The 16460-nt window shown below is 40.6% G+C and overlaps 1 protein-coding gene across 1 annotated transcript in view; it reads right to left on the bottom strand.

Moving 5' to 3' along the window:
• ATR (ATR checkpoint kinase) overlaps positions 1-16460 on the bottom strand; it is a 47658-nt gene that overhangs the window by 15850 nt on the left and 15348 nt on the right. The window contains exons 11-28 of the mRNA XM_081189875.1: positions 15403-15593; positions 15206-15306; positions 14586-14757; positions 13747-13917; positions 12773-12967; positions 11974-12159; positions 11025-11117; positions 10661-10791; positions 10161-10304; positions 9125-9218; positions 8285-8410; positions 6015-6221; positions 5445-5558; positions 3687-3802; positions 2620-2740; positions 2381-2518; positions 946-1153; positions 296-474 (exon numbers count right to left, since the gene is read on the bottom strand). Of these exons, the coding sequence (XP_081046001.1) occupies positions 296-474; positions 946-1153; positions 2381-2518; positions 2620-2740; positions 3687-3802; positions 5445-5558; positions 6015-6221; positions 8285-8410; positions 9125-9218; positions 10161-10304; positions 10661-10791; positions 11025-11117; positions 11974-12159; positions 12773-12967; positions 13747-13917; positions 14586-14757; positions 15206-15306; positions 15403-15593 (2687 nt within the window). The remainder of the gene's footprint in view (positions 1-295; positions 475-945; positions 1154-2380; positions 2519-2619; positions 2741-3686; positions 3803-5444; positions 5559-6014; positions 6222-8284; positions 8411-9124; positions 9219-10160; positions 10305-10660; positions 10792-11024; positions 11118-11973; positions 12160-12772; positions 12968-13746; positions 13918-14585; positions 14758-15205; positions 15307-15402; positions 15594-16460) is intronic.

The raw sequence follows: 16460 nt of genomic DNA, 5'->3' as shown, positions 1-16460 counted from the left end.
CCCTTCAAATCTCATGCCAATTAGGAGCTCTTGTCTTTCCTATAAACATGGCACAGCCTACCTGAAATGGTGAGGCTCAGGAAAAGTAAGTGGCACTTGCCTTACCAGACAAGTGAGCTGTTTTTTTTACTTTATGCCACAGAGTAAAGGAGGTGGGGGGAAAAAACCCAAACTGGTCACTCACAGCAAACAAAAGCAAAGCAAATAAAGTTACATAGTATAAAAATGGAGAAAAAGAAACAGTTTGAAGCACTGAAGTTCAAGTTTGTTTTATATTATGGCAAGAAAGTTAAACCTGAAGAAATCCGAGGTGCTCCTGAATGTTTTGCTTCTTTTCCATGATGAATGATTCAAAGTGCATTACTGCTCTTGTGTATGCTTTGGAGCGAAAAGAAGCTGCAGCCAGAGTATCCTGAGGGATGAGGTCAAGAAAACGGACCACGCTTTGATATTCTCCATATTCCTCATTTGGTGCTAGAGAATAAAAAGGGTTTTTTTAAATGCCATTAAAATTAACACTGTAAATGGCTTAGGATCAGGGAATCTTAAAAAGGCCACCTGTACAAGAAGGATACCTGCACAAGAAGGATCAATTGATAGGCCTCAAGGAGCCTATCAATCTCCCAGTGTAGCAGCACCTAAACTTTGGAACTCCCTGCATATTGATATCAGGACCACCTTCAAGATCTCTTTTTGGTGTCTGCTCAGAACATTTTTGCTTAGGCAAGTCTATCCAGACGTGGAGACGTGGATGCGTTTTGATCTCTTTCACCGTTAATTGTAATTGTTTTTGACTGCGTTTTTATTGATAGTTCTGATTTTTCTTGTAATTTTCTTGTAATTTGCTTTTCTTGTAATTTACTACAATCAAATAGTGTATAAATTCTGTTAAATGAATAAACAAAACCTTTGCAAGAACAGCTGAAACACAAGGGAACTACTAACCTTGAAGCTCTGCATGGTCCTTATTTGACTTCCTAGCAGCTTTCTCAGCACTCAGCCTTTGGGATTTATACCTAGCCCAATGCGTTAGATGATCAAGCATGGAGAATACTGTCTGCGTGCTTAAGTGGCTTAGATCTGAAGCGCTATCTTCACATTGTCTTGCAAAAGGGTCGTCGTTTTTCAGAACAGTCATGATTTCAGCAAACACCTGGACAATGTATAATTAAAAAGCAAACTTGGAATTCTTACTGCTATTATGAAAACTGGCACGACATTTAGAGACTCAGGACTGGTTAATGTTTTTGCCTCCTTTGCATGTCACAGCAAACCATAGTTAACAGTTTACTGTGAATAACCTTTCTCTCTGTCTCCACCTTGTTAGCAAAACAAAACATTAGTAGTTAGTAAAAAACCCCAAAACATTATCCTTGGTTTACAGTAACATTACAGTCTTCCCAGGACATAAAGCAAAACATTTCCCGTCAGATCACCTTTTATAATGCAATCTGAAATGTTATCTGTTCAACATTTGAGCCCCACAGTGTGTTTTTACTCTGCATTCACAAGGCATATTCTGTTGGATTTTAAGGCTCTGAAACTTTGGAAAGGGATCACTGACAATTCAGGTTTGAAGTGGGGAGAAAAAGAAGTTTTCAAGCATGGAACACCCCACTCCTGCTTCTGTTTAAGGGCTCTTCCATATCTGCGTCACTCTAGTGGCTTAGTCTGAACTAGAAAAAAGTACAGCTAACAATATCTACATTCTGGAAATTTGTATGACTTCTGTCATACTCCCAAACTCTTTCTTTTCCTCCTCTTAGCATAGTGCATCTCAAATTATCAGCTTAGAGTCATGTATGTGTCAGAACTACAATCACATGCACCCACAATTTTATTTATATCTCTGCATTCCCACACATAAATTAGTGGTGTATATGTTCTTATCCTCCGGATTCCATAAATGAAGATCTCCTTTTTCAAATCTTGGGTTGTGTGTATTTTCTGGGTTCCACCTACATGCAAGCACACCTAGAATCAGCACGTGTTGTTTTTCAGCAACATGTTTGGGTCCTCTCTCGGAGGCAGGTATCCTAGGGGAATTGAGTGTAGAGTGGATGCCACAGTCCATTCAGACACCAACTTATTTTTCAAAAGCAGAGTGCCAAAAATTAAAAAAAGAATCAGACAAATGTAGTAAGAAGCTGCAATTATCACCAAGAACAGTCATAAACAGTCAGCAACAAGGATTCCACCATGGCTTTGAGATACATAATTTCTAGATTGCTCTTAGGCATGTTGCTAGCTAGCTTTCTCCCTACAACGAATGTCATAATTTGTTTTTCTTTGTACCTGGAACTAAGGGAAGTGATTGGCAAACCACATATGCAGGGTCATCACAAGTACTTTTGGAGAAAACAGGTAAAGTGGCTCTCACCTCTTGCTGATCCTCCTGATTACATCCCAAAAGAACGTAGACAAGAATGTGGGGAAGGAGATAGATTGTCACCTTGAAGTCATTCTTCATCATAATGCTGCAGCAGTTGAAAACCTTACTGGCAAGATCATGTCGCACCTGGAACAAGAATTACACGGCTTAGCATAGCTCTTGGAAATCTGAGGTCAAGGTAACATTGCAAAGTTCATCTAACTGAGGTATGTGCTCATTATTCTTACCTTAGTTATAAGGTAACCAGCCCAGGTTGCTGACCAGTCTGCAAAATTTTTGCCTAATTTGCTTAAGTAAATGGGCTTCTTAACCTTAGTCCAGTTTACAGCCTTCTGGTAACTCTTGTATCTGTAAACAAAATTTCCAAAGCTTGTTGGTATGTGTTAGCTCAACAGAAAAGGAAGACCAATGAAACAACAATGTTCTAGGCATAGGTGTCCACCATTACTGATGTGACTAATTGCACATCTCTCTCTGAGGGCAGTAAACGTAGGAGCTCTAAACTTCAGTGAGCCAATAATCCAAGAGCAGTGGCACATAATGTACACAGGGAAACTATATAAGCATGTCGGTGGCTAAGTGGGAGTAAATAAAGAGAAACTGATGTGATCTGCAGACGTTCTGATGAGCTTTGGAGGAAGGCTTCCAGGAACAAGAGGCCTCGTTGCAAGCTTGGTGAGTTTTGGGGCTGCTTAAGCATTTGACAAGTGAGTCGTGTTTATCCAGTTTTGATTTGTTTTAGCTCCAAAGGGAATATTTTGGGTTTTTGTAATTTGCGGGCCTCAATTTTCTTTTGCCGTAACATTTGCTTGTCTTACACAGTAGTACCTTGGTTTTTGAACAGCTTAGTTCCCGAATGTTTTGGCTCCCGAATGTCGCAAACTCAGAAGTGACTGCTCCAGTTTGCAACTATTTTTGGAAGCCGAACATCCAATGGGGCTTCCGCGGATTCTGATTGGCTGCAGGAATCAGAAGCCGCAATTTGGTTTTCAAACGTTTTGGAAGTCGAACGGACTCCGTTCGACTTCCAAGGTACAACTGTACTGTCTTTTTCATCTTATTAAATTTGTTCCTTGTTTCGTAAACCTGGTGTGGTCTCAGCCTATTATAAACACTCTCAAGCCTAGAGCTTTAATATTATGTTACCCAAGGAAGCTTCAGAGAGACCCTGGGGGCCTTTTGGAGGTTGTCTGAGAAGGGTTAGCCTGGTAAATAATAATTAATCTCTTATCTGGTGGCATGAGTACTCAAACAGCAGCCCGAGACTTGGCTGGAACGTGGCCATCACACATACCGTGTACTTAAATGAGGTTCCAATATTTCCTGAATATGATCAGGAAACATTTTCCAAAGCTTGCCTCCTGAGCTGTCAGTGGTTGTCTCCCTACAATCATAGATAGAAAGCAACTCCTAAAAAGAGAGAGAGCAAGTTTTATATGAATACATTTGCACTGTACAGAATAAACTATTCAACATGAATTATTCTTAAGCAATGAAACAGAAAATGAACACTTCCATTGCCTCATTCATTCTAGACACAATAGTCTAGTTTAAGACATCACTGCAAAACCATGGTCTGGCTATCAGGACTGTACCTCAGGTGGCCCCTCCTCTTCGCCACTCCCAATTACCTTTCTTACTGTTAGTTTGCATTTCTTAGTACAGAAAGTATTGATCTGATGTGTAAAGATTTTTCCTATTCTGGTTAGTTCAGGAGGGTTCTAGAAGGTTTCTTTCTACGTGAAAGAAACAGGCAGAAGGATTCTGATGTTTGGGTTATTCCTTCTGGGAAGCTGAGTGCAGCTGGTTTAAGCTGGTTCTGTTATCCTTTCTGTCAAGATCATGCTGACTGTTACAGTCAAGCCAGGAGGAGCCTGGGTTTCACTCACTTTCTCTTTGTTCTGGTGTAAAAGGTAAAGGGACCCCTGACCATTAGGTCCAGTTGTGACCGACTCTGGGGTTGCGGCGCTCATCTCGCTTTATTGGCCGAGGGAGCCGGCGTACAGCTTCCGGGTCATGTGGCCAGCATGACTAAGCCGCTTCTGGCGAACCAGAGCAGTGCACGGAAACACTGTTTACCCTCCCGCCAGAGCGGTACCTATTTATCTACTTGCACTTTGATGTGCTTTCAAACTGTTAGGTTGGCAGGAGCAGGGACTGAGCAACGGGAGCTCACCCCGTCGCGGGGATTCGAACCGCTGACCTTCTGATCGGCAAGCCCTAGGCTCTGTGGTTTAACCCACAGCGCCACCCGCGTCCCTTCTGGTGTTCTGGTGTGGTGTCCTGTATTTTATAGTGTTAAGGTTTAGTCTTATTATAAGCTAAATTTAAGTTAAGTCTGCTGCAACTGGATGTCTTATGGACTGTGCCAGTCATGAATGTATTGGATTTGAGGCAATTATGCTCATTTGCCTTCAGCAGCAGTAAAAGCTCTGCTGGATGAAGTACAATTGCCTCTGGTTATTTTTTGGGAAATCTGCTACATGTGTAAGTTTTTCCTCCTCCAGACGACACTCACAACCATATTTGCAATCTTCATGCTATTTTAATACATTCATTTATTTAAAAGCATTTGTATCATGTTACCAGTTTTTTGAAAATATACAACAGTCCAAAAAACAAGCAATATATCATGAAAACAAAACACAACCTAAAAGCATATAAAAGCAAATGAAAGAGATTTAAACACATAAAACAGGGTCCAGGAGAAGCCTGGGCAAAAAAGATAAATTTTGACAAGGCATCTGAAGCAATGAAGAAAATGTTGTGGTTATTTGATATAGACAAATGATGGGCAACATATATATATTTTAAAACATAGTTTGCTTTCAAACAAGTTGCAAATCAGATTTTGAACAGTAATTATCATGAAGCAAAGGTTTTCTGCAATTAGTATTTGGATCGAAGCTCCCAGCTGAAGCTACTTAAGCCAATAAAAGAGAGGGTGGTGAAACCTTACTGGCTCCAAGGGCCAGATCAATCGCAAGCGCCTTTTTTCCTCTTGGTAAAAAGGCAGTTGTCAATACCGTTTTATCAAACAAACCTTCCTTACCTGAATGGCATATGATGCAGAATCTTGAGCCCGGACATTATCGGCATAAGCAAGGAACGCTCTTGTCAACTCCATGAATAATCCATAAGCGAAATCTGGATCTTCTACACCAGTCTTAGGGGAAAGCAGTAAGATTTCTTAGATGAGCTGCTTTGTTGATATCCTCTGCCTGGTCACTACCAAAATCTAGTTTCAAATTGGGACTAAGAAATGATGGGGGCTGGGAGTCCTCCAGGGTCACTGAAGTCACACCGTGACTTTCAATGAGAGTCATAACGCTTGGGTCAAAGGCATTCAGCAAAACAACTCTATTGACCCAGAGCAGCCCAAGAAGGGGCAAGGAAGATGGCAACAGACTACAGCATCTCCCCCTTTTCTATGATATGAAGCTGGGAATGGACCCCCTTCATCCTTTAGTGAGAAACCACCACATACAAAAAAATGTTCATTCAGAAGGATGTTGTGTGAGCAGAGCAGCAGCATTGCATACAACCCTATACAACTACCGATTTCTCCTTGTATGATACAAAGATACCTACTACATGAGATGCCGGTATTAGCATTCCTTACCACAAATGTAAGCCCTTTTCCTTGGTTGTTGCTTGTTGAGAAGTCCAGCCTGCCTGGATCTATAGCTCCCAGTTCACCTAAACATTCTCCACAAAGTAGCCGGGCATGAGAATTCACATCCTGACAGCCAATTAGAAGGGCAGTCACCAGCTGGGAAATAACTGGCTCCACAGTTTCGCTATCTGTTGCATATTTTATCAGCTTCTCCTAAGGGGGGGGGGGAGGAGAGCAAGTTATACATGCATACTTCATATTCCAATGTGATACCATATTAATTATTTTGTTATTTATTTAATTCATATACCAGCCTTCCTCCTGAAGGAGTCCCGGGCAGCATATACACAAGCAATAAAACAATTAGAACATCTAAGCACAATTCTAGTACAGACGCAGATGTAATTATTAATTTCTTCTTTTTATGTAGCACAGTTATAAGGAAAATAAAAACTCAGTACAGTTAATGCTATGAACCTATTGTGTTTTCCAGAAAAACTAGGCCCTAGACATCGAATGAAATAGACACAAGATGGGGCCCTTATAACAGGTCAGTTATTAACCCATCCAACTCAGGCTATGTACACACTATACAGTGGTACCTCAGTTTTCAAACATAATCTGTTCTGGAAGACCATTTGAGTTCTGAAACGTTCGAAAACTGAAGCATTTACTTCCGGAAAACTCAATACAGAAGCTGCATAGCATGTTCGACTTCCGAAAAGTGTTTGAAAACCGAAGTATTTACTTCCGGGTTTTCGGCGTTCAAAAACCAAAACGTTTGACTTCCGAGACATTTGAAAACTGAGGTACCACTGTACATTTAAAGTACATGACTTCACCCGAAGAATCCTAGGAACTGGGAGGGGATAAACTACCATTCCCAGGATTCTCTGGGTAAGAGTCATGTGCTTTAAATTTATGGCTTGCCCATCACCTCAGTGGCTGTCAAGGGTCTCTGATTGTAGCATGTGGGGTTGACACGTCTGAGTGCACAGAATGAATCATCCAACAGGGCAACCAAAGTGGTTTCCATCTTGAATCCAGGCCAGAAAACAGATTAGAATAAATCTTAAATGCTTGGTATCCTCCACAAGTGACTAAAGGAGCTCTCTCTCTCTTTCTCTTATCCAAGCTAAATCAGTGCTGGGCAATCCAATGAATGGTCTCAAAAACAAAAGGCGAACATTAGAGAATGTGTGGGGGAATGCTCCCTATTGTCCAGTAATTACTCTGCGAGTACAATTGTGCACATTAAGGTGGAATTAAGAAACAGATACTTTAAAAAGCCAAGGAGAAAGAATGCACCACATACAACAAATCTCTCTTCTCTTGTCAGGCTGACACTGAAAACGACAAGCTCCTTTACTGTGTGACTGGTAACTGAATATCACATAATTTATCTAGTATAGATCACCTTTCTCAGCAATGCTGACAAGAGAAAGGAAGAAACAGACATTATACTACAAATGATTGAGTGCTTTGGAACCCTGGATAAAACAGAAATACTGTCTTTCTTTGGTGGGAGCAAAAGAAGTCTATTCGGATAAAGATCAGAATTAACAATGTGGCAGGGGGCGGGGATGGCTTCACTGTAGAAATTCTTAGAATGCAAGCTAAGTTTCTTTCATTCTAAAATCAAATGGGTAGCTTTGTTAATAGGAAATTAAGAGAAATTCATCATAAAAGGCAATAACTTGACTTATTCTTAATTGCATTCATATTCATAATGTGGTTTTAGAATCAGTGGTGTAGTTTTACGATTCTAGATACACGGTGTGATTATTTGCAGAACAATCTTACATGTCTATTCAGATGCAAGTCCAGCTAATTTCAATGGTAAAAGGTAAAGGGACCCCTGACCATTAGGTCCAGTCGTAACCGACTCTGGGGTTGTGGCGCTCATCTCGCTTTATTGGCCGAGGGAGCCGGCGTACAGCTTCCGGGTCATGTGGCCAGCATGACTAAGCCGCTTCTGGCGAACCAGAGCAGCGCACGGAAATGCCATTTACCGTACCTTCCCGCCGGAGCGGTACCTATTTATCTACTTGCACTTTGACGTGCTTTCGAACTGCTAGGTTGGCAGGAGCAGGGACTGAGCAACGGGAGCTCACCCCATCGCGGGGATTCGAACCGCCGACCTTCTGATCGGCAAGTCCTAGGCTCTGTGGTTTAACCCACAGCGCCACCCGCGTCCCATATTTCAAATAGACACGTATAGAATTGCAGTGCTAGCTACCCATCTCAGAGCCTTTGAGCTTTACAGTTTTACTTACTTGGTTTTTATATAATGTTTCTTTCAGGCTGGTGAGAGCATGAATCCGAACATCTACATTCTCGTGCTGAATAGCTTTCATAGAGAGCTGTAGCGCTGTCTGCAAGTCTGTGCTCCTGGAAGTCTCCTAAGGCAAAATGCATCAGAGTACATGTTTCAATGAACAAACCCATTGTTAAATGTACCAACACACAGTGGGGGATTATCCAACAGTAGTCATACTTAAGTCCGTTGATTTCAATGAGTCTACTCCAACTTAGTTGAGTATATCCCCCAGTTGGTTTTGGTGGGAAAAGGGATGCGGTCTGTGCCATATTATATTGTTTGTACCATGTTTATGCTTGTCTATCATTAGGACAAACAGCATGAGGGTATCTTACAGATCAATTTTCAGAAATATTTCTCCCACTAGTAGTGTTTGCACATCATGGTAAATAATAGTTCATGGTTTAGTATGAGCATCATGGTTGCTCCCACTTTACTTCTCCCCTAGTGTAAGCAACAAATCTCAATCCCCGATTTATGAGATTATGGTTTGTTTTGCTTCTAACAAATCATAATTAGTAATCCAACAGCAAACTTTGTCTTCACATTGAAATTTGGAACAAAACAAATCACCTTTCCTGGTTCGGACAAAACGCTAAGGCAGGGCTCATGGTTACTCTTCGCATTAGAGGAGGAATTATCTACATGTTCACTGTAAACCATTGGTTTAACATAGCATGCTAATTGAGCCACTTTTATTTACACAAACACTGGACATCAAGGGTATCCAATACCCCATTTCCAACTTCAAATGAACATTCTGTTTTTAAATATCAAAACATCACGAAATCTATACCTTCCTATATTCCTGAAGAACGACTTGAATGTCTTTTAGTTCAGGATGGTCAGGCAGAAAATATATTTCATGTAGAAAATCCTGTACTGCATTCCTAATGAATAAAACAAAATCTCTTACAAAACACTCATGCACTTTTTTTAAAAAAAACAACCCCGCAGTACACTGAAATAATAATAATAATTTAAAAACAAACTAAAAGGGAGCTATTTATATAAACATCATATAACATTATATAAACTTATATAAACTGCTATTGTTCCAACCCATATTTGTTCACCGATTTGGTTAGAATTAGCAAAACTGAAGTACTCTATTACAGTTGAGAAAAATCTAGAGATCTTTTATTTTTGTATTCAGATATAGATTTAGACAGGGCTTTTTTCAGGGGGAACTCACAGGGACTCCTTTCTGGCACCTCTCAGGTGGGCACCATTGCCGTTCTAAGAGAATGAGGGAGGTGTTCATGGTGAGCACCTCTTTTTCTAGAAAAAATAACACTGGATTCAGATATATAAAAGCTGGGTCAGAAGCTTTGACAAGAGAACCACCTTGTACCCCTACTCTCCAATGCTCTGCTGTTTGCTGCTGACAGGGGGTGGGGGAGGGAGGAAAGTTAAAATAAAAAGAAGAGGCAGACAGCATGGGCTTCCCATGAACCTGAATTAAAATGTTGTATTCCCCCCCCCCCCCAGTTTCTGTGAAAGGACCCATTTCCAATTTACCACCTGTGAAAGGGATTTTGCAACGGTGTTTCCTGGGGGAGAAACTTCAGGGCTCTGCATAGTTCTGGCCCTTCCACACACCTATCAGAATAATTAATACTGAACAGCAAATTTGTAGAATAAATTATGCAAAACAAATAATGCAAAGTTTCTCCTTTATGCAGATCACAAAACTTAAATTACCTTACCACAGATTTTTATTTTTATTTTTAACACCAGAATATACACAATTTTGGCTGCAAGTCTTCTCTAAACTGGCTGCCAGTACGATACCACCATAATCATTATTAAAATGTTTTATGTTAGAATACCTGTTCTCAACGATAAGAAAATGGAAGACGGCTGCTGTTTCTTTCGGCTGAATATGTATGAGGGGCAGCAGAGCTACGATCACGTGACTGAGAAGGGAGCCAAGGTGACTTTGATCCAAGCAGCGCACAAAGCAGTCCCAAGCCCTAAACAAAGAGGACAATTTTGGAAAAAAAAATCTCAGCATCCTAACATACAGAGCATGGCTATATATTTCTCAGTACACAGACATAAAAAAAGAAAAATCAATCATGAATGTCTGCGCCATAATTATTTGCAGTTACTCACACAGGGATTCACCATAAGTCACAATAAAGCACTTAGACAAGTGATGGCCAAACTTGGCCCTCCAGCTGTTTCGGGACCACAATTCCCATCATCCCTGACCACTGGTCCCATTAGCTAGGGATGATGGGAATTGTAGTCCCAAAACAGCTGGAGGGCCAAGTTTGGCCATCACTGCCTTAGACTGTAGTCATAAATCAGTGCACAGTATTCTTACCTGCAGCACAACTCAGGGAAATCATCCTTGTATCTCAGCCCCGTCCTGAGTGTTGTCATCATCTTCACTCTTACTGCACTTATATGTTTGGGGCCCATAAGCTTCATTAAAGCCATCAAGCTATTTAAGGCCTGCAGTTGGGAAGAAGAAAAAAGAAGAATTATTTTTAACCACCAAGCTGCATGATAAAAGTATGCAACTGTTCACCACCCTTTACTCTCTTTTGAATTTGGACTTCTATCTTTTTCCGCCAGGCTCCAAAGAAATCTAGCACTGTCCCAGCTTCTTCCTTAATCCCAGAATTGTACCTGTGTCAAATGAAGCTCCACATAGGGGTTCTACCACCCAGACGTAGTTCACTCACCATTTTCTTATCTTCAATTCCTATGCTGGAGCTTAACAACTGCATGTTGAAGAAGGCTAAGATGCCCAGCAATTTTGGTTGCAGGTAATCAGCCTAGATAGTCATAAAAATAATACTCTGTAAATATTCGACTTTGAAACACATTACTAAGAGAACCCCACAGCACATCCATCCTTTAAATACATAGTTGATGTGCAAAATAATGTATGGTAAAATACTACCTTTGCACACCCACTCTGGAAAATTAGAACTTCCCAGGGTCCAATGAACTGCTGATCTTTCTTAATCAAGGAGTTCATGCTTTCAAACATAACCTGGTTGGTCCAGTGCAGTTCTGCATTTAAACAAAGCTAATCTGCTTGGGATGTTAGGTCCGTAACTAATTACTTCTCACTGGTAACTTCCATAGCAAAAAACCCACAACCAGCTACTTGTTCAATCTGCTGATTTTGCTCACGATATTGGGCTCTTCTGAAAGATTCACTCATATCCTTCTTGTGGGCTTCCCAGAGGTATCTGTCTGGTTACTATGGGAACAGAATGCTGTACTAGATGGATCTTTGGTCTTATCCCACAAGGCTCCCTTTTAATGTTCTGAAAACTCTTCCTGACATGCAAAGAAACTCTTCCTCTCTTCTGTATACTTAATGGCATACCATAATACAAGACCAAAAGCCATCCTTTCCTTCTAAAGTGATACAGTGGTACCTCGGGTTAAGTACTTAATTCATTCCGGAGGTCCATACTTAACCTGAAACTGTTCTTAACCACTTTAGCTAATGGGGCCTCCTGCTGCCGCCGCGCCGCCGGAGCACGATTTCTGTTCTTATCCTGAAGCAAAGTTCTTAACCTGAAGCACTATTTCTGAGTTAGCAGAGTCTGTAACCTGAAGCGTATGTAACCTGAGGTACCACTGTACAAAGACAACTGTGATGGCACTGCTACTTGCCATTCGTTCAGGAGAGGTGATGTCCTTTGGTCCTTGATATGGGTCATCGTTGGAGGCAAATGAAGCCAGAATCGACAAACCATTGAAGACCTGCTGGTAGTGCTCTCCTATACGTAGCAATAATTCATTATGCAATCCCTGGTAGTCCTGTCTCAGCAAACTTCCAAGTTCGATTTCAGTTTCATTCTATGGAACGCAAATGAAAAACAAACGAAGAAATAAAGAATAGACCAGACATATGCACAACAATAAGAGATAATAATACAGAAATGCAAACCCCTAGTCAAGGATTTCAGTGAACAACTGCTATCAACACACATCAAGAAAAGATCTTGGTGCACAAGTTGGTTTTGGTTATGGACAGTGCCATGCAAAGCTGGTAACAGGCCCAGGTCAGATGGAAAATGTAGGCCTCATTTCAATAATCTTTACCCAAGGGCCCCTTTGCCTCTACCAGGAAGATTCAGAGTAGGGGACCTTCAAAATCGTAGGCCCATGCCAATTAGCCCACTTGCTCCGCCCCAATCTAGACTGGTTATGGATCTAGAAACAGCAGAAACTGTTGACTGAGAATTTTTCTTGACCAGATTAACTTTAGGCATATATTTTTGGTTTCTTGGCTTGTTTGAACCCAGACTATTTTAGGCCCACCAAAAATATTCATTATGCCAATAACATGCTTGCACTGAGTTCTTATCTTGAGAATATAAGTCACTTATTTGTGTGCTTCAATATAATCCCCAACCTAATTATTCTTATTTTCCCAAAGCTTCATAGACCAAGTGCAAAACATAATTACCTTGAGATAGTGGAGTGCTCGCTCGAGCTCATCTTTACTACAGAAGCAGACTAGATGAGAGAAGATGTACTTGAAGTTGTTGATGAGGATCTCTCTACGGTTTACATTTAGCTGTTTCGCTATCGTTCGAATAAGCACAGAGGCTGCAGGGCTAGCCTTGGCAGCAAGGTCAGGCAGAAGAACTTGGAGAGTCCGCTGGCAAAATAGAGAGACAGCCAAAATGAGCTTTGACACCTCATTTCTTTCCCCTTGTGCAAGTGAAGGTGCACATTTGCTTGTGGTTAAGAGTGATAAGCTCCAAACTTACTGGCCTGAAAGGGCACATACAGAAAGCTAGACAAATAACTTTTCAACGATGGTGAAAACCTCAAACAACCAACACTGGGAAATCCCTACAGTTAGTAAGTTTCATGGGTTTATTTAGAAAAGAATTGGCATTTTTCACAAAACACAATAGACTCCAAGCTAAAATAACCCTTCCTATAAAAATGCGGAAGAAGGCAAAATATGTGGCAGAGGGAAAGGCCTGTGGGAAAAAGGAAACCTTTTTCTCGGCTCCCCTTTTGCATGGGGAAATAAACTACCTCACAGTTGTTGCTGGGGTGATAAAATGGGTGTGTGGGTAGCAGAACCACATATAGCACCTTCAGCTCCTTGCGGAGAAAGGTGAGCTAAAAATGTAATAAATGAAAAAAATGTAGGAATCTTACCAATCTGCATAATCATCCCCAGTAATACCAACAATTTATGAAGGAAGAGTTGAGAAAACTGAGATGGGAAACACATGCAAAGACTTATTCTTATTCTGGAACAGGCATCCCCAAACTCAGCCCTCCAGATATTTTGGGACTGCAATTCCCATCATCCCTAACCACTAGTCCTGTTAGCTAGGGATGATGGGAGTTGTAGTCCCAAAACATCTGGAGGGCCAAGTTTGGGGGTGCCTGCTCTGGAATATACCACCATCAACTTACACTGAGAAAACGATTGAGGTCTGGAAAATCAAAAACATTGGCAATTTCAGATAACATGTCCAGGGCAGCTTCCCTTTGATGTGCAATTTCTTGTTTCTGTACTTCGCTGCTTTGGCCAGGAGTGTTACAAATCATCGCTGACTGCCTGGAGTGCAGAGATTCCACTAAAAACTAAGCATCGAGAGATACATTTCACTGTTATTTCTCTCATACAGAAATTAGAATTCATACTTCAGGACAATTATGCCAGACATAAACATTCAGCTGACTAAAGAGCAAAGGTATTGGTTTTTGTTCTTTACAATCTGGAGCCGCTTACAGTTCTGCTAATGAATGTTGTCCCTACTAGAAAACCCCTGCCAAACGCAAAACAATTAAGATCCAACTGTCCTGCCAGCACAGAAAATATTAGCATAGAAATGGTTTTAATAGCTTTGACTTTAGAATTGTCTTTGTCTTTACCCAAGACTGAACAAAATTATCCAGGTCTCCAGCCATAACAAAGAGACAAGAGTGGACTGCAGGGTCACACACTCTCTTTCGAACCCATGTCTCCACTCATGCTAATTGCTTTCATTTTATACCATCATTAAGTTTACATCCACACCAACCAAGGGACCTTCTTTAACCAAGGTTTGCAAGCCACGGTTAGCACGAATCATGGTTAGGGTTGGAGTATGTGTAACTCTTAACTACAATCCTTCCCCACAGTAGGCAAGAGGAATATGTGTACATTAGGGGAGAAGTTGGGGGTACATGATATTGTAGCCCTCTACGGTACGTTAAGCAATTAAAAGGTTAATGCAATGTATTCTTCCTATATTATTCGGGCTTCTTACCTGACAGATTGGTTTCTTGTATTGACTGAAAAAGGCTTGCAGCTTTATAGACTTGGTGGCAGCCAAAGCTCTGATTTCTGTATATGCTGCTCCAGCCACAGAGGCCGATTTGGACAACAAGCAATGCAACAAGTGCAAGAGTGCAAAGGGCACCAAGCTCCCCTTCGTTGCCCTTACAAAGTAAAAGGGGGAAAAGACAGACATTGCTTGAAAGTAACACCAATGCACTAGATAATTCATGCCAAAACAGAATGTGGAAATTCTCATTTGTTTTACTGTACAGAGATGCTATCATGTTCTTAAAATACTGAATATTATTCTCCATTGTGTTTAAACCACCTGCTGAAGCCTTCAGCAAGCAGTTCAAGTAAAGACATTTATCGCAGATTTGAATTGATTCTATATATGTGCTGATTTATTTTTTAAATAGAATCCTTTTTTATATGTGCATAAGTTTTCACTGCCATTATATACAAAATTGTTCTGTAAATTGCTATGGGATGCCTCATGGAAAGTGATTCATAAAGAAAGTAACTGATAAGAATATTCCATAACTCAGAATAAGTCTCCTGAAACCAGAATACTTAAGAGAAGTTAGAAAAGAAGACACTAAAATGTACCTTCCAATATCACCCGTTGTGAGAATCAATGTATCCTTCAGCTCACTATTTTTTGATATCTTAGCATTTGTGTAGGCTTCTTTCATTCTCGAAACGAAAAGCTGAAACAGCAAATTTGAAACAATATGCATTCATTATTGTGATTACATATCAAGGTTGCTCTCTCTTTCAGGCTTCAAGATACTTAAGAAATTCACCTCTTTAATGAAATCTTCCTCAGAGTCCGAAGAATCCAGTATGTATTTGATGCAGCCACTAAAGGCCATTCTTACATCTTTGTCGGGATCTTCCATTAGCTTTAAGAAAGCCCCAACAATCGCTTTTACATTTAATTCATCTTTTTTGAAGTCCAGGTGTTTACAAAGGAGAGGAATGTTCTCTATTAATACTAGAAGAGCAAGTAACAGAAACAACACATTCAACAATTTTCATTTATCGTAAGACCAAAGTTAACACGACATGGCGCAATACCATATTTTATACATCTTGAAATTTCTTTTTTTAAAAAATCAAACATGTATTATTTGGGTTTCCTCAAATTACAATCATGTTCACAAAAGATAAAAATATTTAAGACAGACTATGAAGTTCACTCACAAATATTTTGACATGTTATTAAGTACTTTTTGAAAAAGCAACAACGTTCTAGTTTAGATTTCAAAACCTGGATAACACATACAGATTAGACAGAATATATCGCATCTCTTACATTTTAGTGCAGGAGACCACAGGCCACATTGATTATCAAGCCCTGTCCTTCTGGAAGGACAATGAAGTTGCCTTCCTTATTTCCTGGCTGAATAACTTGAAATGTAAGAAGTACCATGGATTCGCCTTACAATGAGGCATGGGGAAGGACAATAGAGACCCAAAAGTTGAATGTTATTTGCTCTCCCATTTCTCAATGGAAGGGTTCCAGGGAAGAACAACCTCTCAGAGTATTGCAAAAGAACAATGTCAATCAACATTTGGTGATCTCCATTTGGTGTCCTTTCATACTGCATCATGGTGTGGTACGCTAGTTTGACATCAACTGATAGGACGCGCCTACAGAGGGTGGTGAATACAGCACAAGATATTATGGGCTGTCCCGTGAATCCGCTGGATGAAATAGCAGAAGAACGTTGCCTCAGGAGAGTGAGGAAAATTCTCAGGGATGATTCACACCCTGGCCAGCACTTTCTTGATCTCCTGCCCTCAGGCAGAATATATAGAAGCATGATTAGTTGCACCAACAGGGTAAAGAACAGCTTCT

Source organism: Podarcis bocagei (assembly GCF_964188305.1).
Source record: "Podarcis bocagei genome assembly, chromosome: 4".
NCBI classification, from domain to species: domain Eukaryota; kingdom Metazoa; phylum Chordata; class Lepidosauria; order Squamata; family Lacertidae; genus Podarcis; species Podarcis bocagei.
The sequence above is the reverse complement of the archived record's forward strand: the minus strand, read 5'-3'. Positions and strand labels throughout refer to the sequence as shown.